This window comes from Emydura macquarii, unplaced genomic scaffold (genome assembly GCF_026122565.2).
Source record: "Emydura macquarii macquarii isolate MOO-44397 ecotype Brisbane River unplaced genomic scaffold, CSIRO-AGI_Emac_v2 contig_1551, whole genome shotgun sequence".
Taxonomy (NCBI): domain Eukaryota; kingdom Metazoa; phylum Chordata; order Testudines; family Chelidae; genus Emydura; species Emydura macquarii.
The window spans coordinates 23,012,384-23,028,351 of NW_027131688.1; the positions used below are offsets into that span (position 1 = coordinate 23,012,384).

The following is a 15,968-nucleotide window of genomic DNA, read 5'->3' on the forward strand; positions in this document are numbered from 1 at the left end:
GTTTTTGGTGAGAGACGTGATTTTATACAAATCTAGTTAAATAGGTACAGCCCCCTAGTGTGGACATGGTGAATGTGATGCTGGTGTAACAGCATACCCAGTAGGGGGACGTACTGCTTTAGCTGTATCTGTTCCTAAACCAATTGTTACACGAGATTTTTTTGTTTAAGTGTGAACCAGCCCTTAGATTTTCTGGTGCCTCCTCCCGATCGGAATCTACGCTCAGCTGGGGGTGATCAGCAGCAGACCGTTAAGGCTTGAGAGAGAACCACTGCGTTTCAGCCGACTCAAGAGCCGACGCGGGTAAAGGTGGAGCCCTTCCTGCATTATTTATAAAGAGCCGTCAGCCTGGCCCGCCCCAGATCTGACGGGGCCAGCTCCCGGCCCCTTTCCAGGCTAAGTAGCATCTTGCACGGCCGCGACAGGCATTGGCGCAAGGCTGAACGCCGGGTCCCAGCCCAAAGCCGCTCAGCCCAGCAAGCACAAAGCGCCCCACGAAGCTCCCTCGGGTACTTCTTTGTCTGCTCGCGGCTCGTCCCACTCGCTTCAGCCACCCCCGAGGAGAGCAAGCGCCGCCAATCGGCAGCCAGACAGCGGGCTCCGCCGGAGGGGCGTTGTGCCGGCTACTGCAGCTGATTGGAGGCTTCTCCCTCCCCCAGCAGGCTCTGTCCCTCCCCCCCTCCTATTCCCATCGCCGGCCCGCAGCGACGTCAGTCAGAGACTAGACAGCGAGCGCGCGGACGGAGCAGCGGGTGCGGGCCGGATTGCGAAGGGCTGGAAGGCGCGCCGGGAGCCGGTCGCTGCTGCTGCTGCTCGCGGGTGGCCTCGCGAGTCCTTGCTCTCCATCGATCCCGAGCCCCCCCCCCGCCGCCGCCCCCGCAACCCCGAGGGACTCGGGCGGAGCGACGAAGCCAGGAGGCCGCCGGAGCGGCAGCAGGACCGGTGCAACGAGGCGGGGAGCGGCGGCGGGGGCACGCACAGCCGGGCCTGCAGGCGGGGGCCGCGCGGGGGAGCAGGATGGCGCTGGATTTCCTAGCGGGCTGCGTTGGCGGTGAGAGAAGCGCTGCGGCTCCGCGCGTGCCTGGGGATTTGCTTGCTGCAGCGATCCGGTTACATAAGGGGCGGGCGGGAACCGAGCCAGGGGCGCTGGGGGCGCGCAGCGGAGGGTGGCGGGACCATGGCGCGGGAGGTAAGGGGTGGGGGGGCTCGTGTCGCGTCGCGCCGCGCCGAAGGAGGGGGAGGGAAGGGCTCCCAGCGCTGGCGGGTCCTTCCCCGCCCTGCGGGCTGCTGCCGTGGCAGCTTCGCTCTGCCAGCGCCGGGAGTGGAGCTTGACGCCTCCGCTCGCTCTGAATGGCTCTGGCTCCTTGCAGGGGCCGGGCTGGGCCCATTGTCTCTACCCGCGCTGGCTGGCTGGGATGGGCGCGGAGCTAGTGCAGGACCCCGGGGCGTGAGTCAGCGCCCAGGAGTCAGGTTTCTTCGCGGCCCGCCCTGGGCCTGCCACGAGCAGTACGGGGGGGGGGGGAATCGAACAATGCTCCGCACACCTCCCTCCCTCCCCCCCCATAAACCCATCAATCTCTCCCCCCACCAGCCATCACCATCCCCCCACACCTTACCCTCCCTCGCTCCCAGGACCCCTGAAACATCCACAACGTGCAACCCCTTCTGCTGAAGCTGCCCCGCAGGGTTTCCTGTGCACCCTCCTCCACACAGTCTTGCTAGCTTTCCCTGCGGCCCATCCCTGTACAAAGCACACAGGGGAACTTTCCAGCCTGCTGCCTCACACTGATGGGAAATGGGCCTAGATAGGGTATAGCTGCTTTCTTACATCTAAGGGCTTCCTTGCGTGCATGCCCAGGCCGGGGGCCCTGTAAGGGAGTAGGATGTGGCAGGGTATGGCACCTGCTTGGCCATCTATACTTACATTTCTACGCAGTTGTGCGCAGCCTCTGTAACTGCAGGAGGTGGCCTGCTGGTGGATATAGCTGTGAATTGCAGAGAGCAAGAGATCTTATCCTCTGAAAGAGAAAAAAGGTTTTTTCCATTAACCAGTCACCAGCTAAAAATCATGGGCCATCTATTTGAACAGAACAATGTAAGCGTAACCTTTAGCTTTCTCCTTTGTAAGAGATGTTTAATGGTTATCTGACAGATAACAGTAAAAACCTTTACATGTTAGAAACTAGAGGGGGAAGGGGAAAGCGCTATTGGAATCTACATAGGCCTTGTCTACATAGCACTTATGCTGGGGGAAAAAAAACAAAACAAAACTCCAAATGACAAATTTTGCCAGCATAAGTGCTTGTGTAGCTCCGTTATGGTGACTGGAGAGAGCTCTCCCACCGACATCGTGCTTGTCCACACAAGCATTTATGGTGGCAGGGTGCTCAGGGATATGAAAGAAACATCTAGTTTTAGAGTTAGTGCTAGTGCAGACACAGCTTTAGTGAAGTGTGTATATATAATCATCCTGCAGGGGACACATTAGATATTTAACACCATTCCGATTGTTTTATATACCAGAATTTCATGGAGGGTTTAAATACTTCATTAGATTCACAAAAGGACTTAGACACCTAACTCCCAGAATAAGGCCCCCATGGGATTCACAAAACCCCTACTCAGGTGCCCCCTAACCACAAAGGTGCCTGCAACTGCTCAGCACCTAAGTTTTTGCAGTAAAAGTTCTCTGGGTGCCTATGTTTTTTGCATTTGCACATTCTTGTTGCAGCCTTATGCCAGGCACGTGGATGCCTGAGCGCCAGGGCAACACGTGACCAGCAGAAGATAGATGTTCCTATGCCTAAATCGCCAATCGGGCCCAGTCTGGTAAAGGATACCCAGACCTTGCCTACCAGATCAGGCCTCTATAGGGGAACTTATACAAAACAGCATAGGCACCTACCAGGAAGAGAGGGTGTGCAACTGAGAATCTAAAACAGAGGGAGGTGCCTTGCTGCAGTCGAGACTTGAGCATTTATCTTGAAGAAATAAGCCCTGCCTCTCACACATCACTTGACTTCACACTGGCCATTGGCTAGCTTAGATGAGGTGCCATCTAGTGTGCTGGCTGTTTCTGAATCCTATGCTTAGGCACCTGTCTCCCCCCTGCATTGTATAGGGAGTCTAAGTGCCAACCTCAGACTTTGTGAAGTCCAGTGACTTTCTAGGCACCCAACAGTTAGACATGGCAACACTCCGCATCACCACGCTTACGTTCTTTTCTGAATCTGGGCATTAGCATCTTAAGCCAGATCAACACTTAGACGTTAAGCCGACCTAACCCTGCATGTAGACAGTGCTAGATTAATGGAAGAATTCCTCAGTCAACCTAGCTAAGGCTTCTCAGGGAGGTGGATTAATTATACTGACAGGAGACCCGTTCCCATCACTGTAGTGAGTGTCTACACTGAAGGACTGCAGTAGCATTTTAAGTGTAGAAAAGCCTTTAGTGTATTTAAACAATAACTAATAGTAAGGGTAAGGCCACCAATCATCAAAGAACCATGGTAGGTGAGAGTTTTATACTTCATTGCCTAAATACTCTCTTTACAGACTTCAATATAGTAGGTAAAGAACCTTACCCCTCGGCCAAAGACTAACCATACCATAGTGAGATGATCTCTTACTCCATTCAGTTAGAAACTTGAACACTCAAGCAAGTTCTATCAGGAGTATTGTGTTGGTGCACGACTTTCCATCACATCTAGAAAGACTAAGGACAACCTATTCTTACAAGAAGCCTTGTTTGTCTCAGGTTTGCTTCTACCCAGTAAAGATCAAACACCTGACATCACTTCCACTTCAAGGAAATCTTTCACTTCTACATGGACATGCCTATGGTGCCACAATATTTGCCCATAGATTTTAAGGCCAGAAGGGATCATTAGATAATATAGCTTGACCTACTGTGTAACACCACAGAATTCAACCCTTTCTGTAGCCCAGTAACTTATTTGACTAAGGCATATTTTCCAGAAGGGCATACATCTAATCTTGATTTGAAAACATCAAAAGAATCCACTACTTCCCGTGGTAATTCCATGTATGACCTGCCCGCAACAATGTGCGCCTAAAGTTACTTGCTTGTTCTAGGACTGCTCTAGCATTGGATTAGTTTAAGGGAAAAATGCTAGATCGTACAACCATAAAACTGTCATTTGTCTTGTAGGTGCTGCTGGAGTGCTAGTAGGACATCCATTTGACACTGTAAAGGTGGGTTGATTTCAAACAGCTTTAACTTCCACATTCTAGGCAAAGTAGTGCAAAAGTATTTAAGGAAAAAAAATTCAGGCATTTCAGAAGCTTAAGCCTGATGGTCCAAAGCTTGAAGCGATCCTTTTAAAGTATTTTTATAGACTTGCTGAAATCCCAGATCTTTAAAAGCAAATGAAAGCCATAAAAAACACAGTATGTGAAAACAAGTTCCTACTTTTAACTTAAGAAATTAGATCCAGGCTTGTTTCCGTGCATTTTTTTTTGATCACTAACATCTAAAACTGCCTGTACCCTCTTTTGAAATTTAAATAATCCTACTTTGTTATGGATTGGAATTTTTTTAAAAAGCTTTCCTATTCACTCTGAAAGCATTAATTTGTTGGTTACATTGGCCAATAGTCATATCATTAGTGAACAAAAGCAATTCATTTGTATGAAGCAGTTTCATAATTTGACACACTATGTTTTGGGCCTCTTTCTTTTTCTTCTTCAAGGAATCACTCTACCTTTCCTAGCCAGAATTGATTTATTCTTTGGGACACCGATGGCTATATTGTATTCATATAGACCAAGATTTAGGATTCAAGTAGCTAGAAACAGAAGGTATATTAGATAAAAAGGTAGTAATGTCAGAATTGGCTAAGTCTCTTGGAATGTCAACGAGGCTTAGACTAAGTGTCTAAGTCGCTTTTCAAAATGGGATTTCGGCACTTATTGAGAGCTTTACTCAGTCTAGTCACCTGTAAAAGCAGAATATAGTCTCCTGGTAGAAGATGCACCCAGTACTAAATTAATATATTTGGTTATTTTTTCCTCTAGAGAGCAGGCCATCTAACATTGTCTATCAAGTTTAGGACAAAGCTGGCTATCTAAATGCAATAAAAAAGGGAAATATCTGAAGGCCATTAAGAGTGTGCATCATCATATTACATATTCTAGCCACATGGTTATTTATTACAGAAAAGATTCTCATATCTGCTGGGTATTAGTTCCTATCAATCCAGTGCAAACTGTTCTAATATAACAAAGTTAAATACTTCAGAATATGTTAACCTTGACTATTAAACAGTTCAGCTGAATTTCACTAAACATTCTCATTGATGGTATTACTTGGATTTGCAACTATTTTTAAAGTTGGTGCAGAGGAAAAATGCTAGGGCCGCCTGTTTACAAAGACAATCACATGCTTAACTTTATGCCGTCTGTCTAGTTGCATTGACTAAAGTAGAACTGCTAAAATACATGCTTAACTTCAGGTTTTGGGAGATAGTCCACTGAAGTCAGTTGAACTACTGATAAGATATAAAAATTAAGCATGTGCTTAAATCTGAAGAATTGGTGGCTCTAAGTGTTGAACGTTCTAGTAGTTTTTTTAATTAATTGAGCATTATTTAATGCAGAGCTGAAATGGCTGTAGACTAAGCGTCATGATAGTTCAGTGGAGTATTGTCAATGTCCATAATTGTTTTAATAGCTGTTGCTTTATTAAAGTCAGGGTAGCACTTTTTATTTTCATACTAGTAGAAGAAAATAGCTTTCCCCACCTTTTCTATACTGGAGAATACTATACTAATCAATATTTGTATAATTAGCCAGTATAATCCCTATTAAAATGTGGGGAAACTAAATCTGTAACCCATCTTTAAAAAAAGAACAGTTTATATAGTACTGTCTCTGGGGTGTTCTGGTAAGATTAACCCTCATCTGTCCTATAGAGTTAGAGGGCTAATTTGATTGCCCTTTTTTTTTTTTTTTTAAATAAACTATCCTAAAGTGTTAATATATAGTAGCTTCCAAATGAGGAATCTGCTTAGATAAACAGAATTCTGCTTCCTCCTAAATTTTAAGCCTTTTTGCCAGTGATCATGCTTCATAAGGGCCAAAACATGGGGGAGAGGGAGGATGGGATTGTGGGGATGGTGGAAACACATAGGGATAAAGAATTAATTTCTAAAACCATGCTGAAACAAATCTGAAACTGAGTCTAATCTCAAAAGTGGCTAACTCCCTTTTCCTGGTTTGTTGATGTAATGTGTAAAATTGCTTTGTTGCTTTTAACTGCCTTTACTTTCTGAGCTAGGGGCTGTCTTCATTAACAGCAAAAGTGTTACTTTGTTGTAGATGACAGATAAGCCTCATCACTGGAGAGTTACCTAGTAAGTATAGACCAGGTGAACACTTCTGTTTCTCTCAGTCTTAATTTATTCCAAAATGTATGATTAGTTCAAAAAGACAACCTTACATAGCCTTTTTTCCCCCTTTTAGTTTTAAAATGATGTGTCCCATTTCTAGTGCTCTGAATTGGAGGGAGTGGGGTATGAGCATCCCTTTTTAATGGGAACATTTTTAAGTCTATAGATTTTGTTCTGAAACTTATTTTCTGGTGTGCATTTCTCACCATGTGCTTAAGGTTGTGCACAAAGTGGTCATGAAACCGGATCTTGGGTACACTTCCAATGCTGACCCGTTTCATCCACTTCTTAAATTTGGAGGGCATATGTTTAGTTTAGTCAATCTAAAATGCACCAGATTTACACACATTAAAGGTTTGCTTTTTTTTCTGCTCACTCTTCATTGACAATACCTTAATGCAGATTTTCAGTGACTTGAAGTTGTTGAGTGAAGTTACTTTTGAGCCTACCTGTTTGACGATTCTTGGTAATTTAGATGCAGGAAGGAGGAAGATAAAATTTATCATCATCAGATTAATGATATAGTATAATTTTGTAATAAAACCCACTTCTGCACAGACTGAACCAAATTACATCGCATACAAGCATCAGACTTTGTTGCTCAGAGTATTAAAACATGGCAGTGAGCTATATGATAAATTGCGTTTATCAAATATTTACCTCCCTACCTCCACTCTGCCAATTATCACATCTCTGCCCTGACTAGTGCCGACATTCTCAACAACTAAACTGTCTTCAGACAGCTGCCATTTTAAAAAAAAACAAAAAAACCCTCCCTTCATATCTAGATTTGGAGTGTTTATGCCCAGTTATCCTGGCCTAAGTTTACAAGAGGCTATATTCAGTCCTGCACCAGCGACAGATTTAAGGTCCAATATTTCACTATTCCAGCTAGAAATTGAAGCTTTTTAACCACTTGAAAGGGCTTGGATACACAGCACTTAGTTTTGATAGCTTTCACCTGCAAACACTTACCTATAGAAGAGTTATTGGGTAATCAAAGTTCCTAAATTTACATTATTTTCTTTACTTCCAAGGCTCATTCATACGGTTGGGACTCATCCTAAACAAGGCAACTTGGCTTTACAACTAGGGCATATGAAAATAGTACCAATAAAATTAAACTACTTACTTTTTATTCATGATAGTGTAGTATAAAACTCATCAGCACTGCTTGGAATGCGTGTCATAGCTCACTTATGGGCTCTGCTACTTGTACCAATCCCAAATTCGGGCTGATAAATTTTTCCACACACCTATCACATCTTCAATAATCTGTAGGAAATTAAGAGGCTATGATCTCTTTGAATCACAATGTAAACTTAGTTTAGGGTGGCTTATAACTGTGGTTTAAAATCTCACTCTGTACTGAAATTTCAGCAAGATCTCTTCCCTGGAATTAGTTGTCTCACCATTAGGCAGACAGGCTAAAAAGAAGTGCTCTTGTGCTTAGATAGTCCCAGCTATCTTTTTGTTTTAAAGAGTGACCTTTACATTTAGTTCGCATATTACATGGTCTAGTTTTTACTGTGAGGAAAATACTTATGATTGAGATTTACCTTTGAAAGTATATTCTGCCCTTTCTTTAAAAGTGAAAAACAATCTGAAACGAACACAAACAAAACAAAAACCTGACAAATCCTTTCTTGACTCTCACATTGCCTTCATTATCATAGATATTCTGCTGTTGCTATATGCATGGCATATTCTTCCATGGACACCAGTGGGAGCTTTAAGCAGCCAAGGAGAACAGATACCGGGGTCAAGAATCCATGCAAATTGGAAACCGGTCTCTAGAATTAAGACAAAAAACTTAAAAAAAAAAAAACACACATTTTGCTTTGAAATTGCAGCATATTGGATGGCTTGTAGGTATCCCCTTCCAAAAATGCTCACAACTCTGCACTCTTATAAACAAAGGCAACATTCTAGGTTTATCATTCTAGCTAGAATCATTGTTAGTGACACATGTAAAAAGCCATATTCCAGTATCTGGAGTGAGGAGAGTTAAGATTTTATTTGGTTTTAAAATCCAGGAGACAAATTAGGGAAAAGAATCAAATTGGAGTCTTAAATTAAGGGAGTGGTGTATAAACACATGAGAATGAGGCCATCCTCCCATCCCCTACCTCCATCCCAACCCCCACAGTTAGTGGCATCTTTCTGACCAAACATGTTACATAGGGAGTATATATAAATCAAAGTAAATAAAGATCACTTAGAACACTGTAGCTGAGAAATATGTTTTATTAAGGCTAGTGAACATTTAAGTTAGCACTCTGCTTTTTTTTTTGTTTTTTTGTTTTAAATGACAAGCAGGCCCAGGATTTCAAGAGACTAGTGATTTTGGGTGCCCAGTTTGAGATACCTTATCAGTACCTGATTTTTTTAAGTTCTGGGCACCCACACTGAGAAAAATCAGACTTGATTAAGGTGTCTTAAGTTGGATGTCCACAAACATCTTGGTCCAGACATTCTTTGTGGACTAATAGTATGTCCCTGGCCACATTTCATGTCAAGTTTGCAGGTAAATTATAAAAATTCTCCATTACATCCAAAAAGAATTGACAAATATTAACATCTAGGTTAAGAAAGCTTTGGTTATTAGCATAGGTGAAAACTAGAGTTACCTTTCACCTTATTGCACTTTCAAAATGATTACATTTTTTTCACATTTTTATAAGAAGGACTTAGGTTAATGAACACTTCCCTCCCCCCCCAAGTTTTATCATCTCAAAAGCAATTAACTCTGAACATATCTTTAAAATAATTTCACATTTGCCATTTATGGCACTCTGGTATCTTAACTGTGTGCTTTGTGTAGACACTACTGTAGTGTACCTCCATATAGGTACAAAGCATTAGCGTATCGATACATCGATCTTGCCATACAAATAAGTTCTTCTCACTAAACTTCTTGTAGGTGCGTCTTCAAGTCCAAAGTGTAGAGAAACCTCTCTACCGTGGGACCTTCCACTGCTTTCAGTCCATCATAAAGCACGAATCAGTAAGTAGCCAATTGCTGTTTTATATAAGGATAAATAGATGTATTAATGTGATTAGAAAAATTGAGCTTAATTAAGCTCCAGATCAAATGTATGAGTTTCACCATCAGGTCAGGTTTATTATTGCTGGATCAGCAGTTAAGCATTTGCACCAAAACTTTCAAACCTGGTTGTCAAAGCTCTAATCTAGATGTCAAAAGCATGAACAAGACCCAATGGCGGGAAGACAGCAAAGTTAACAGGGAATTAACCACTGAATGTCTTATACAGACGTGTGGAGGGTTCATCACTACTTGGAGTCTTTAAACCAAGATTGTATGTCTTTTGGAAAGATACTGTAATTCAACAAGTAACTGGGCTGGACACAAATTGCTAAGTGAAATCTGTGGCCTGTGTTGTACAGGAAGTCAGACTAGATAATCATAACGGTCCCTGCGACCATTAAGTAGATATGAGAACTTTGAACATTTAACTGACAATGTTCTCAAATCGATAGATGCTTTTGGAGCACTAGCTGTTGATCAAATCACTGTTTGATGCAGACAGTGTCGTACTTGTAGGGAGTCTGTTTGCCACCAGCCACCTTGTAGAGAAGTTAGTGCAAAAGCTGTAGGTTATTTTCTGTGCAGTCTTAGAAAACCATTAACACTATTCTTAAATAGCTATTTGTTTTTATTTTCTAGACTTTTGGACTTTATAAAGGTATTGGGTCACCAATGATGGGACTTACCTTCATTAACGCACTTGTGTTTGGCGTTCAGGGAAACACAATTCGTGCTCTCGGAAAAGACACTCCACTAAACCAGTTTCTTGCAGGGTCGGCAGCGGGAGCCATTCAGTGTGTGATCTGCTGCCCTATGGAGTTAGCTAAGACAAGAATGCAACTTCAGGGAACAGGTGAATACAAACTAAAGTCAAAGAATTACAAGAATTCTCTAGATTGCTTGGTTAAAATCTACCAAAAGGAAGGTTTGAGAGGCATCAACCGAGGCATGGTTTCCACATTCCTAAGAGAGACACCAAGCTTTGGCTTTTACTTCTTGACCTATGACTCTTTGACCAGATACTTAGGCTGTGAAGTTGAGGACAGTTACATAATCCCCAAACTGCTGTTGGCTGGAGGCATGTCAGGAATTGTATCCTGGCTGTCAACCTATCCTGTGGATGTGATCAAGTCCCGGCTTCAGGCTGATGGAGTCGGAGGAGTCACTCAATACAATGGAATTCTGGACTGTATTAGAAAGAGTTACCATGAGGAAGGTTGGAGGGTGTTTACAAGGGGTCTTACTTCTACACTTCTCCGAGCATTCCCTGTCAATGCAGCTACTTTTGCCACGGTCACAGTGTTCCTTATGTATATGAGGTCAGAAGAGAATCTACGTGAATGTGAGCCAGGGCCAGGAATCCAGCAGCCTTCAAGTTTGTGAATTCATTCTTCAGTGATCTGACGACTGTTACATGTTTATTTTCTGGAGTTAAAATTTCCAGAGGCTTATTTTTGTAAACATTCTATCTATAGAAACTGTAAATAAATTATCTGCATAAAGAGTGTTAATTAGGATTTCATCTCATCACTTGTATAAGCAGTTTGCCTTTTTAATGATCAAAATGTGTTTAAAATCCAGGCAATGTAGGGACCTGCCTTTAGAAACATACTGTACAGACGCTGCTGCTATATCACTACGTATGGTCTAGAAAATCTTGTACCACCAGAAATCAGATTTTCTAGTCACATTTTGATTGACCAAGTGGATCATGTTTGGATATAAAAGAATGCTCTTTTGTATTTGATAGGGACAGCTGTAGCCTTCATAGAAGTCATGGTTTACCATGCTGGAGGTGTTACGGAGGTAACTCTTAAGGCCTGGAGTAGCCTTCAGTGAGCCATGTTTCTCCTTTGCTTTTTGTAAATTTCAATGGAGTTATTTAAGTAACCATCCTAGTTCATTAGCTTATTAAAGCTTGATCTGTTCTGTAACTTCTCACTTTCTTCTACATAGACTTACTTTGTTTCATTGTGCTTAAAAGGAGGATCTGAACCTCATCTACATTTTGTTTTTTAAATGGCAGAGTTAGGGAGAGTCAAGGCACGTGAGATTGATTGTATTTGCTTCTGCCTTCAACTTGTGTGTGTGCATGGAATGTGTTAACTAGCTTTAGTGCAAGCAGCTTTCATTCTTCTGGAGAAGTTTATGTAACTATATGCCACTGCTCGCCATTCTCCGAACAGGCAATATGGAGGTCAGTGATGTGTAATAAGTTAAAAGTCCTGCCTTTAACTGCTCAAATTGTTAATGTATTGAAGGCTGTTGGGTCATCACTTGTATAGTTACTTTTTTTTATGTAATGGGGAAATACACAGGGGCAGAGGTTCCATTCCTCACTGTAAAGTAATGGGTGAGGGTGTTACACTGAAATGTCTAAGAAATGGGGTTAGGGTTTGATGGAGTTACATTAAGTTCTTATACTACACAGTCCTGATTTACTGTGTGTATTGGGTTACAGCACATTGGAATAAAGTCATACTGAAAAGGCTTCTGGGGAACCTTTTGTAACATTAATAAGCTGTGATATTTATAGCAGCGTGCTCAAGAGAGATTACTTTAACTTTAAAACAGTTATTTAAAATTTGGGATAACCATGATTGCTTGGCACAAACGGGGAAGGGGAAGCACGTTAAAAGCATCAGGGTTACTTGGTAAGACAGTGGGTGTGGAACATGTTACACTTGTTTGGGATAGGTGCAATATGTGTTTAATTTTTTAAAAAAAAAACTTGCAGTTCATAGCATTTTGTACTGTAACAAAATATGCTGGAAAAACCTGTAAAACTGGTATGTCTCTTTATACCTTGGAGGTATGTTGGATGTTTTGTGCCTACTTGCACTAAGATTCAAACTGAATGTGAAATGTGTCTAAGCTGTATATACACAACAATTCAGAGAGAAGGCAATTACACCTTTGTACAGTATTCTGTAATTATTGTAAAATCTTCGGGAATAAAAAGATTTTTAAAATTTTGACTTCAGTCCTCTGGGCTCATTTTATAAATAGAAGTGACCATGTGCTAACACTTGTATTTAAACACCCTTTTGACTACCTCACATACCTAGCTTCCAAAAAGAGTGATGCTTTGCCTGAAGTAAGTTTACTTTTTCCACACACAGTCCATGAATTAAACTTTAATAGACTATTACACAGGGACTTGGAATGGTTCTCTCATTACAAGTAGTACTTGTCACTGTTCACATTCTCAGCTCCTAATCAATGGTTGTGAATAGGCCTCAACTACTCTAACTGAATGGACTTTGCTTATACCTACTTTCCCCATTGTTGTTCCTTACCCTTGGATGTATATATAATATATCTCCCATCTGATTTCTATTCCATACATCTGATAAGTGGGTTACAGCCCACGAAAGCTTATGCCTGCAGAAATTAAATTTGTTAGTCTGTATACAGCAAAAACAAGTCTTGTAGCACTTTAAAGACTAACACGGCTACCCCTCTGGAACTTTTCACTCATGCTTAAACTGATCTCTTAAAACATTGCTGTTTTATAGGTAAGTTTCAGGTGCTTACTAACAACACATCTTTCTTTATGGTCAGAAGAGTAGGGTGACCAGATGTCCTGGTAGTAGGGGCTTTTGTCTTAGATGCAGTTATACCGCACCACCTTACAAAAGTGTCCTGATTTTTCACACTTGCTATCTAGTCACCTTACAGAAGAGTGACAGGGTACACAGCACCTCCTTACTCAACAGCTCTGTGCCTACTATTCAGTGTCCTAGCTGAACATTTTACTGATAACTTCCTTATTCTTATTGGCAGTGTTAATTCTACAGAGCTACAGGAAAATGAGCTTGCTCATCAGCAGAGTTAAGTTCAGATTGCTGAATCGCTTAATGTTGATGCTTGAGCTAGAAAGAACAGTTTGCTTTCCAGATTCACATGCTAATATGCAGGACTAATCTTTTATTGGGAAACTTTTCTTGCAAAGTGAAGCAAATTTACATGGAAGAAGCAGATGAAGAACCCAATAATGTCACTTCTTTGAGAAGTATGATTTTGCTTTAAAAAGGGATGTACAGTTAGAGCATGCTGTTACGGGGATACCTCCCAACACTTACTAGTGTAATATTTAAAAAACTTCAGCACAGCTTTTTTACATTCCAGCTAAAGGAAGAACAGATCTGGTTACTGCCTTGGCTATAAACCTGACTGTATGCTGTGCTTCATGGAAATAGAAAGGAGCATGATGTTGCAGGATAAGAAACCCTCTGGGATGAGCAGGCTTCTGATGTATGTTATCTGACCTATAAAAGGAACACTGGGAGGGCGTCTCCTATTTAGTGAGGCACGTATTTGACTTGGCAGAATTCAGCTGTGCTTGGCTCTCTCCCCAATCACTAGGTTGATGAAAAGGAACAGTTAGCAACCAATTTGACTAGAATTGTTCCTCCTTTCCCTGTACTGGTCTGGTAACCAGCCATGATCTTTCAACTACTGTCCAAGCTGCCATTCTGCTTCCATTATCCCAGCAGCAGTGGCACTTTGGATTAGAACTGTATGGTGAAAGCAGAGGCGTGGGATGAGTCCATGCAACGCTCTCAGAGCAGGAGAGCTGGTCTTCTGGAGAAAGGTTGTGACTTTAGAAAGGGACAGGACACCACTTTGCTCAAACCATGCACTAGCAAAGCCCACTAGGAATAAATTGTGAAATGGAACTCCAAAAAAAAAAAAAAAAAAAAAGTTTTAATACTGCTACTAATGTGAAGGCAGCCATCTTGCTCCACCATTGTAAGTGAACCCAACAGAAACTAAGCTAGTTGCCAACCCAGCTTGAATGCCAGTTAATTGACAGACAAGGTGGGTGAGGTAATACCTTTTATTGTATCTATAAGGCAAATCTCAAACTGAGTAAATAAATAACTACTCCTACCTAGTTTAAACTCATTTTAGAAATACTGTCCTTGTAAATAACTGGTTTACAAAGATAATGATTGGATAGATAATTACATAGGTAATGATTTGGATAATAGCATAGAAAGTACACAAAGTTTGCAGACAATACCAAGCTGGGAGGAGTTCCAAGCACTTTGGAAGACAGGATTAGAATTCAAAATGATCTTGACAAACTGGGGAAACGGTCAGAAATAAATAGGATTAAATTCAATAAGGACAATACTAAAGAAATAATCAATTGCACAAATACAAAATGGGAAATGACTGTCTAGGAAGGAACACTGCTGAAAGGGATGTGGGGGTCATAGTAGATCACAAACTAAGAGTCAACACTAATATTGTTGCAAAAAAGTGAACAGCACTCTAGGTTGCCTTAGCAGGAGTGTTGTAAACAAGACAAGTATTTCTTCCACTTTGTTCAGCACTGTTAAGGCCTCAACTAGAATGCAGTTCTGGGATGTCAGGAAAGACAGACAAATTGGAGAAAGTCCAGAGGAGAGCCACACAAGTGATTAAAGGTCTAGAAAATGTGACCTATGAGGGAATATTGAAAAAAACTGTTTAATCTAGAGAAGAGACGATTGAGAGGGGATATAAGTCTTCAAGAATGTAAAAAGTTGCTATAAAGAGAAGGAAGATGCACTGTTCTAATTATCCACTGAGGACAGGGCAAGAAATAATGGACTTAAATTGCAACAACGGAGATTTAGGTTAGACATTAGGAAAAACTTCCTAACTGTAAGGGTGGTTAAGGACTGGAACTACCTAAGGAGGGTGTGGAATCCCTGTCATTGGAGGTACTTAAGAACAGGTCAGACAAACACCTGTCAGGGATGGTCTATAATACTTGGTTCTGCCTCTGTGTAGGGGACTGGACTAGATAACCTATCAAGGTCCCTTCCAGTCTTACCTTTTTATGATTCTAATACCCCCTCTCCGTTTAATTAAGGCAATAAGGAAAGAGATGACTCCCTTCCCGAGTCTCCCTCACAGACAGTAGCAGGCCTTGAGGGCTTATCTACACACAGAGGTCTCAATTCACACACACTTTTGCACATTAACTGTTGTGTATTAGACAAACAGCAATAAACAGAACACCAAACAATTTGTTGGTGTGGTTCCTGCATACAGACAGAATTGCACAGAATTTATGTTTCCCATAGGACAGTATATCAAGCATGTCAGGTCTATTTTACCATCCTTCAGACACCTGTGTTTTATCAGAAAATTCTCACAAATAGGCAACATTTAACATCCTGATCTCCCTTTTACTTCTCGACAGAAACAGTCTACCTAAAAGAAGGTCTTACCGCTCACAGAAGTCAATGCAGTTCTTCAAAGATAAATAGATCAGAATTTGCAATGCATTATGGATGTAGCACCAAAATTGTGCATGGTGCTTTACAGACAGAAAAGCAAAATTTCTACCCCAAGGAGCTTGATCTAAAATTAGACTAAAAAGGCATAACAAAATGGACCAAAAAAAAAAATGAGGAAGAGGAGGACAGTGGCAGACAAAAGAAAGGGGATGCAGTCCCAAGAAAGGAGTTTCTCCAACGAGGAGCAAGAAATTTTTATAAAAGGATCTA

General features: G+C 41.7%; 1 protein-coding gene across 2 annotated transcripts; it reads left to right on the plus strand.

Moving 5' to 3' along the window:
- Positions 1-321: 321 nt before the first annotated feature.
- SLC25A29 (solute carrier family 25 member 29) lies at positions 322-12,437 on the plus strand. Of its 2 annotated transcripts, XM_067555052.1 has the most exons (5): positions 332-1,051; positions 4,172-4,215; positions 6,340-6,374; positions 9,334-9,417; positions 10,099-12,437. In XM_067555052.1, exon 5 carries the CDS (start codon positions 10,132-10,134, stop codon positions 10,840-10,842), a length of 711 nt encoding a protein of 236 aa, XP_067411153.1. In that variant the 5' UTR covers positions 332-1,051; positions 4,172-4,215; positions 6,340-6,374; positions 9,334-9,417; positions 10,099-10,131; the 3' UTR covers positions 10,843-12,437. The 2 variants fall into 2 exon arrangements, with proteins under 2 accessions (XP_067411152.1, XP_067411153.1); XM_067555051.1 differs by lacking the exon at positions 6,340-6,374 and having other exon boundaries at positions 322-1,051.
- The last annotated feature ends 3,531 nt before the right edge of the window (positions 12,438-15,968 follow it).

Bases quoted from the DNA above. Each gene is read 5' to 3' on its own strand.
- SLC25A29 (XM_067555051.1), top strand. From the start codon at position 1,018: ATGGCGCTGGATTTCCTAGCGGGCTGCGTTGGCG. The intron at 1,052-4,171 runs GTGAGAGAAGCG...TTTGTCTTGTAG, and splicing joins CCTAGCGGGCTGCGTTGGCG to GTGCTGCTGGAGTGCTAGTA. The intron at 9,418-10,098 runs GTAAGTAGCCAA...TTTATTTTCTAG, and splicing joins CCATCATAAAGCACGAATCA to ACTTTTGGACTTTATAAAGG.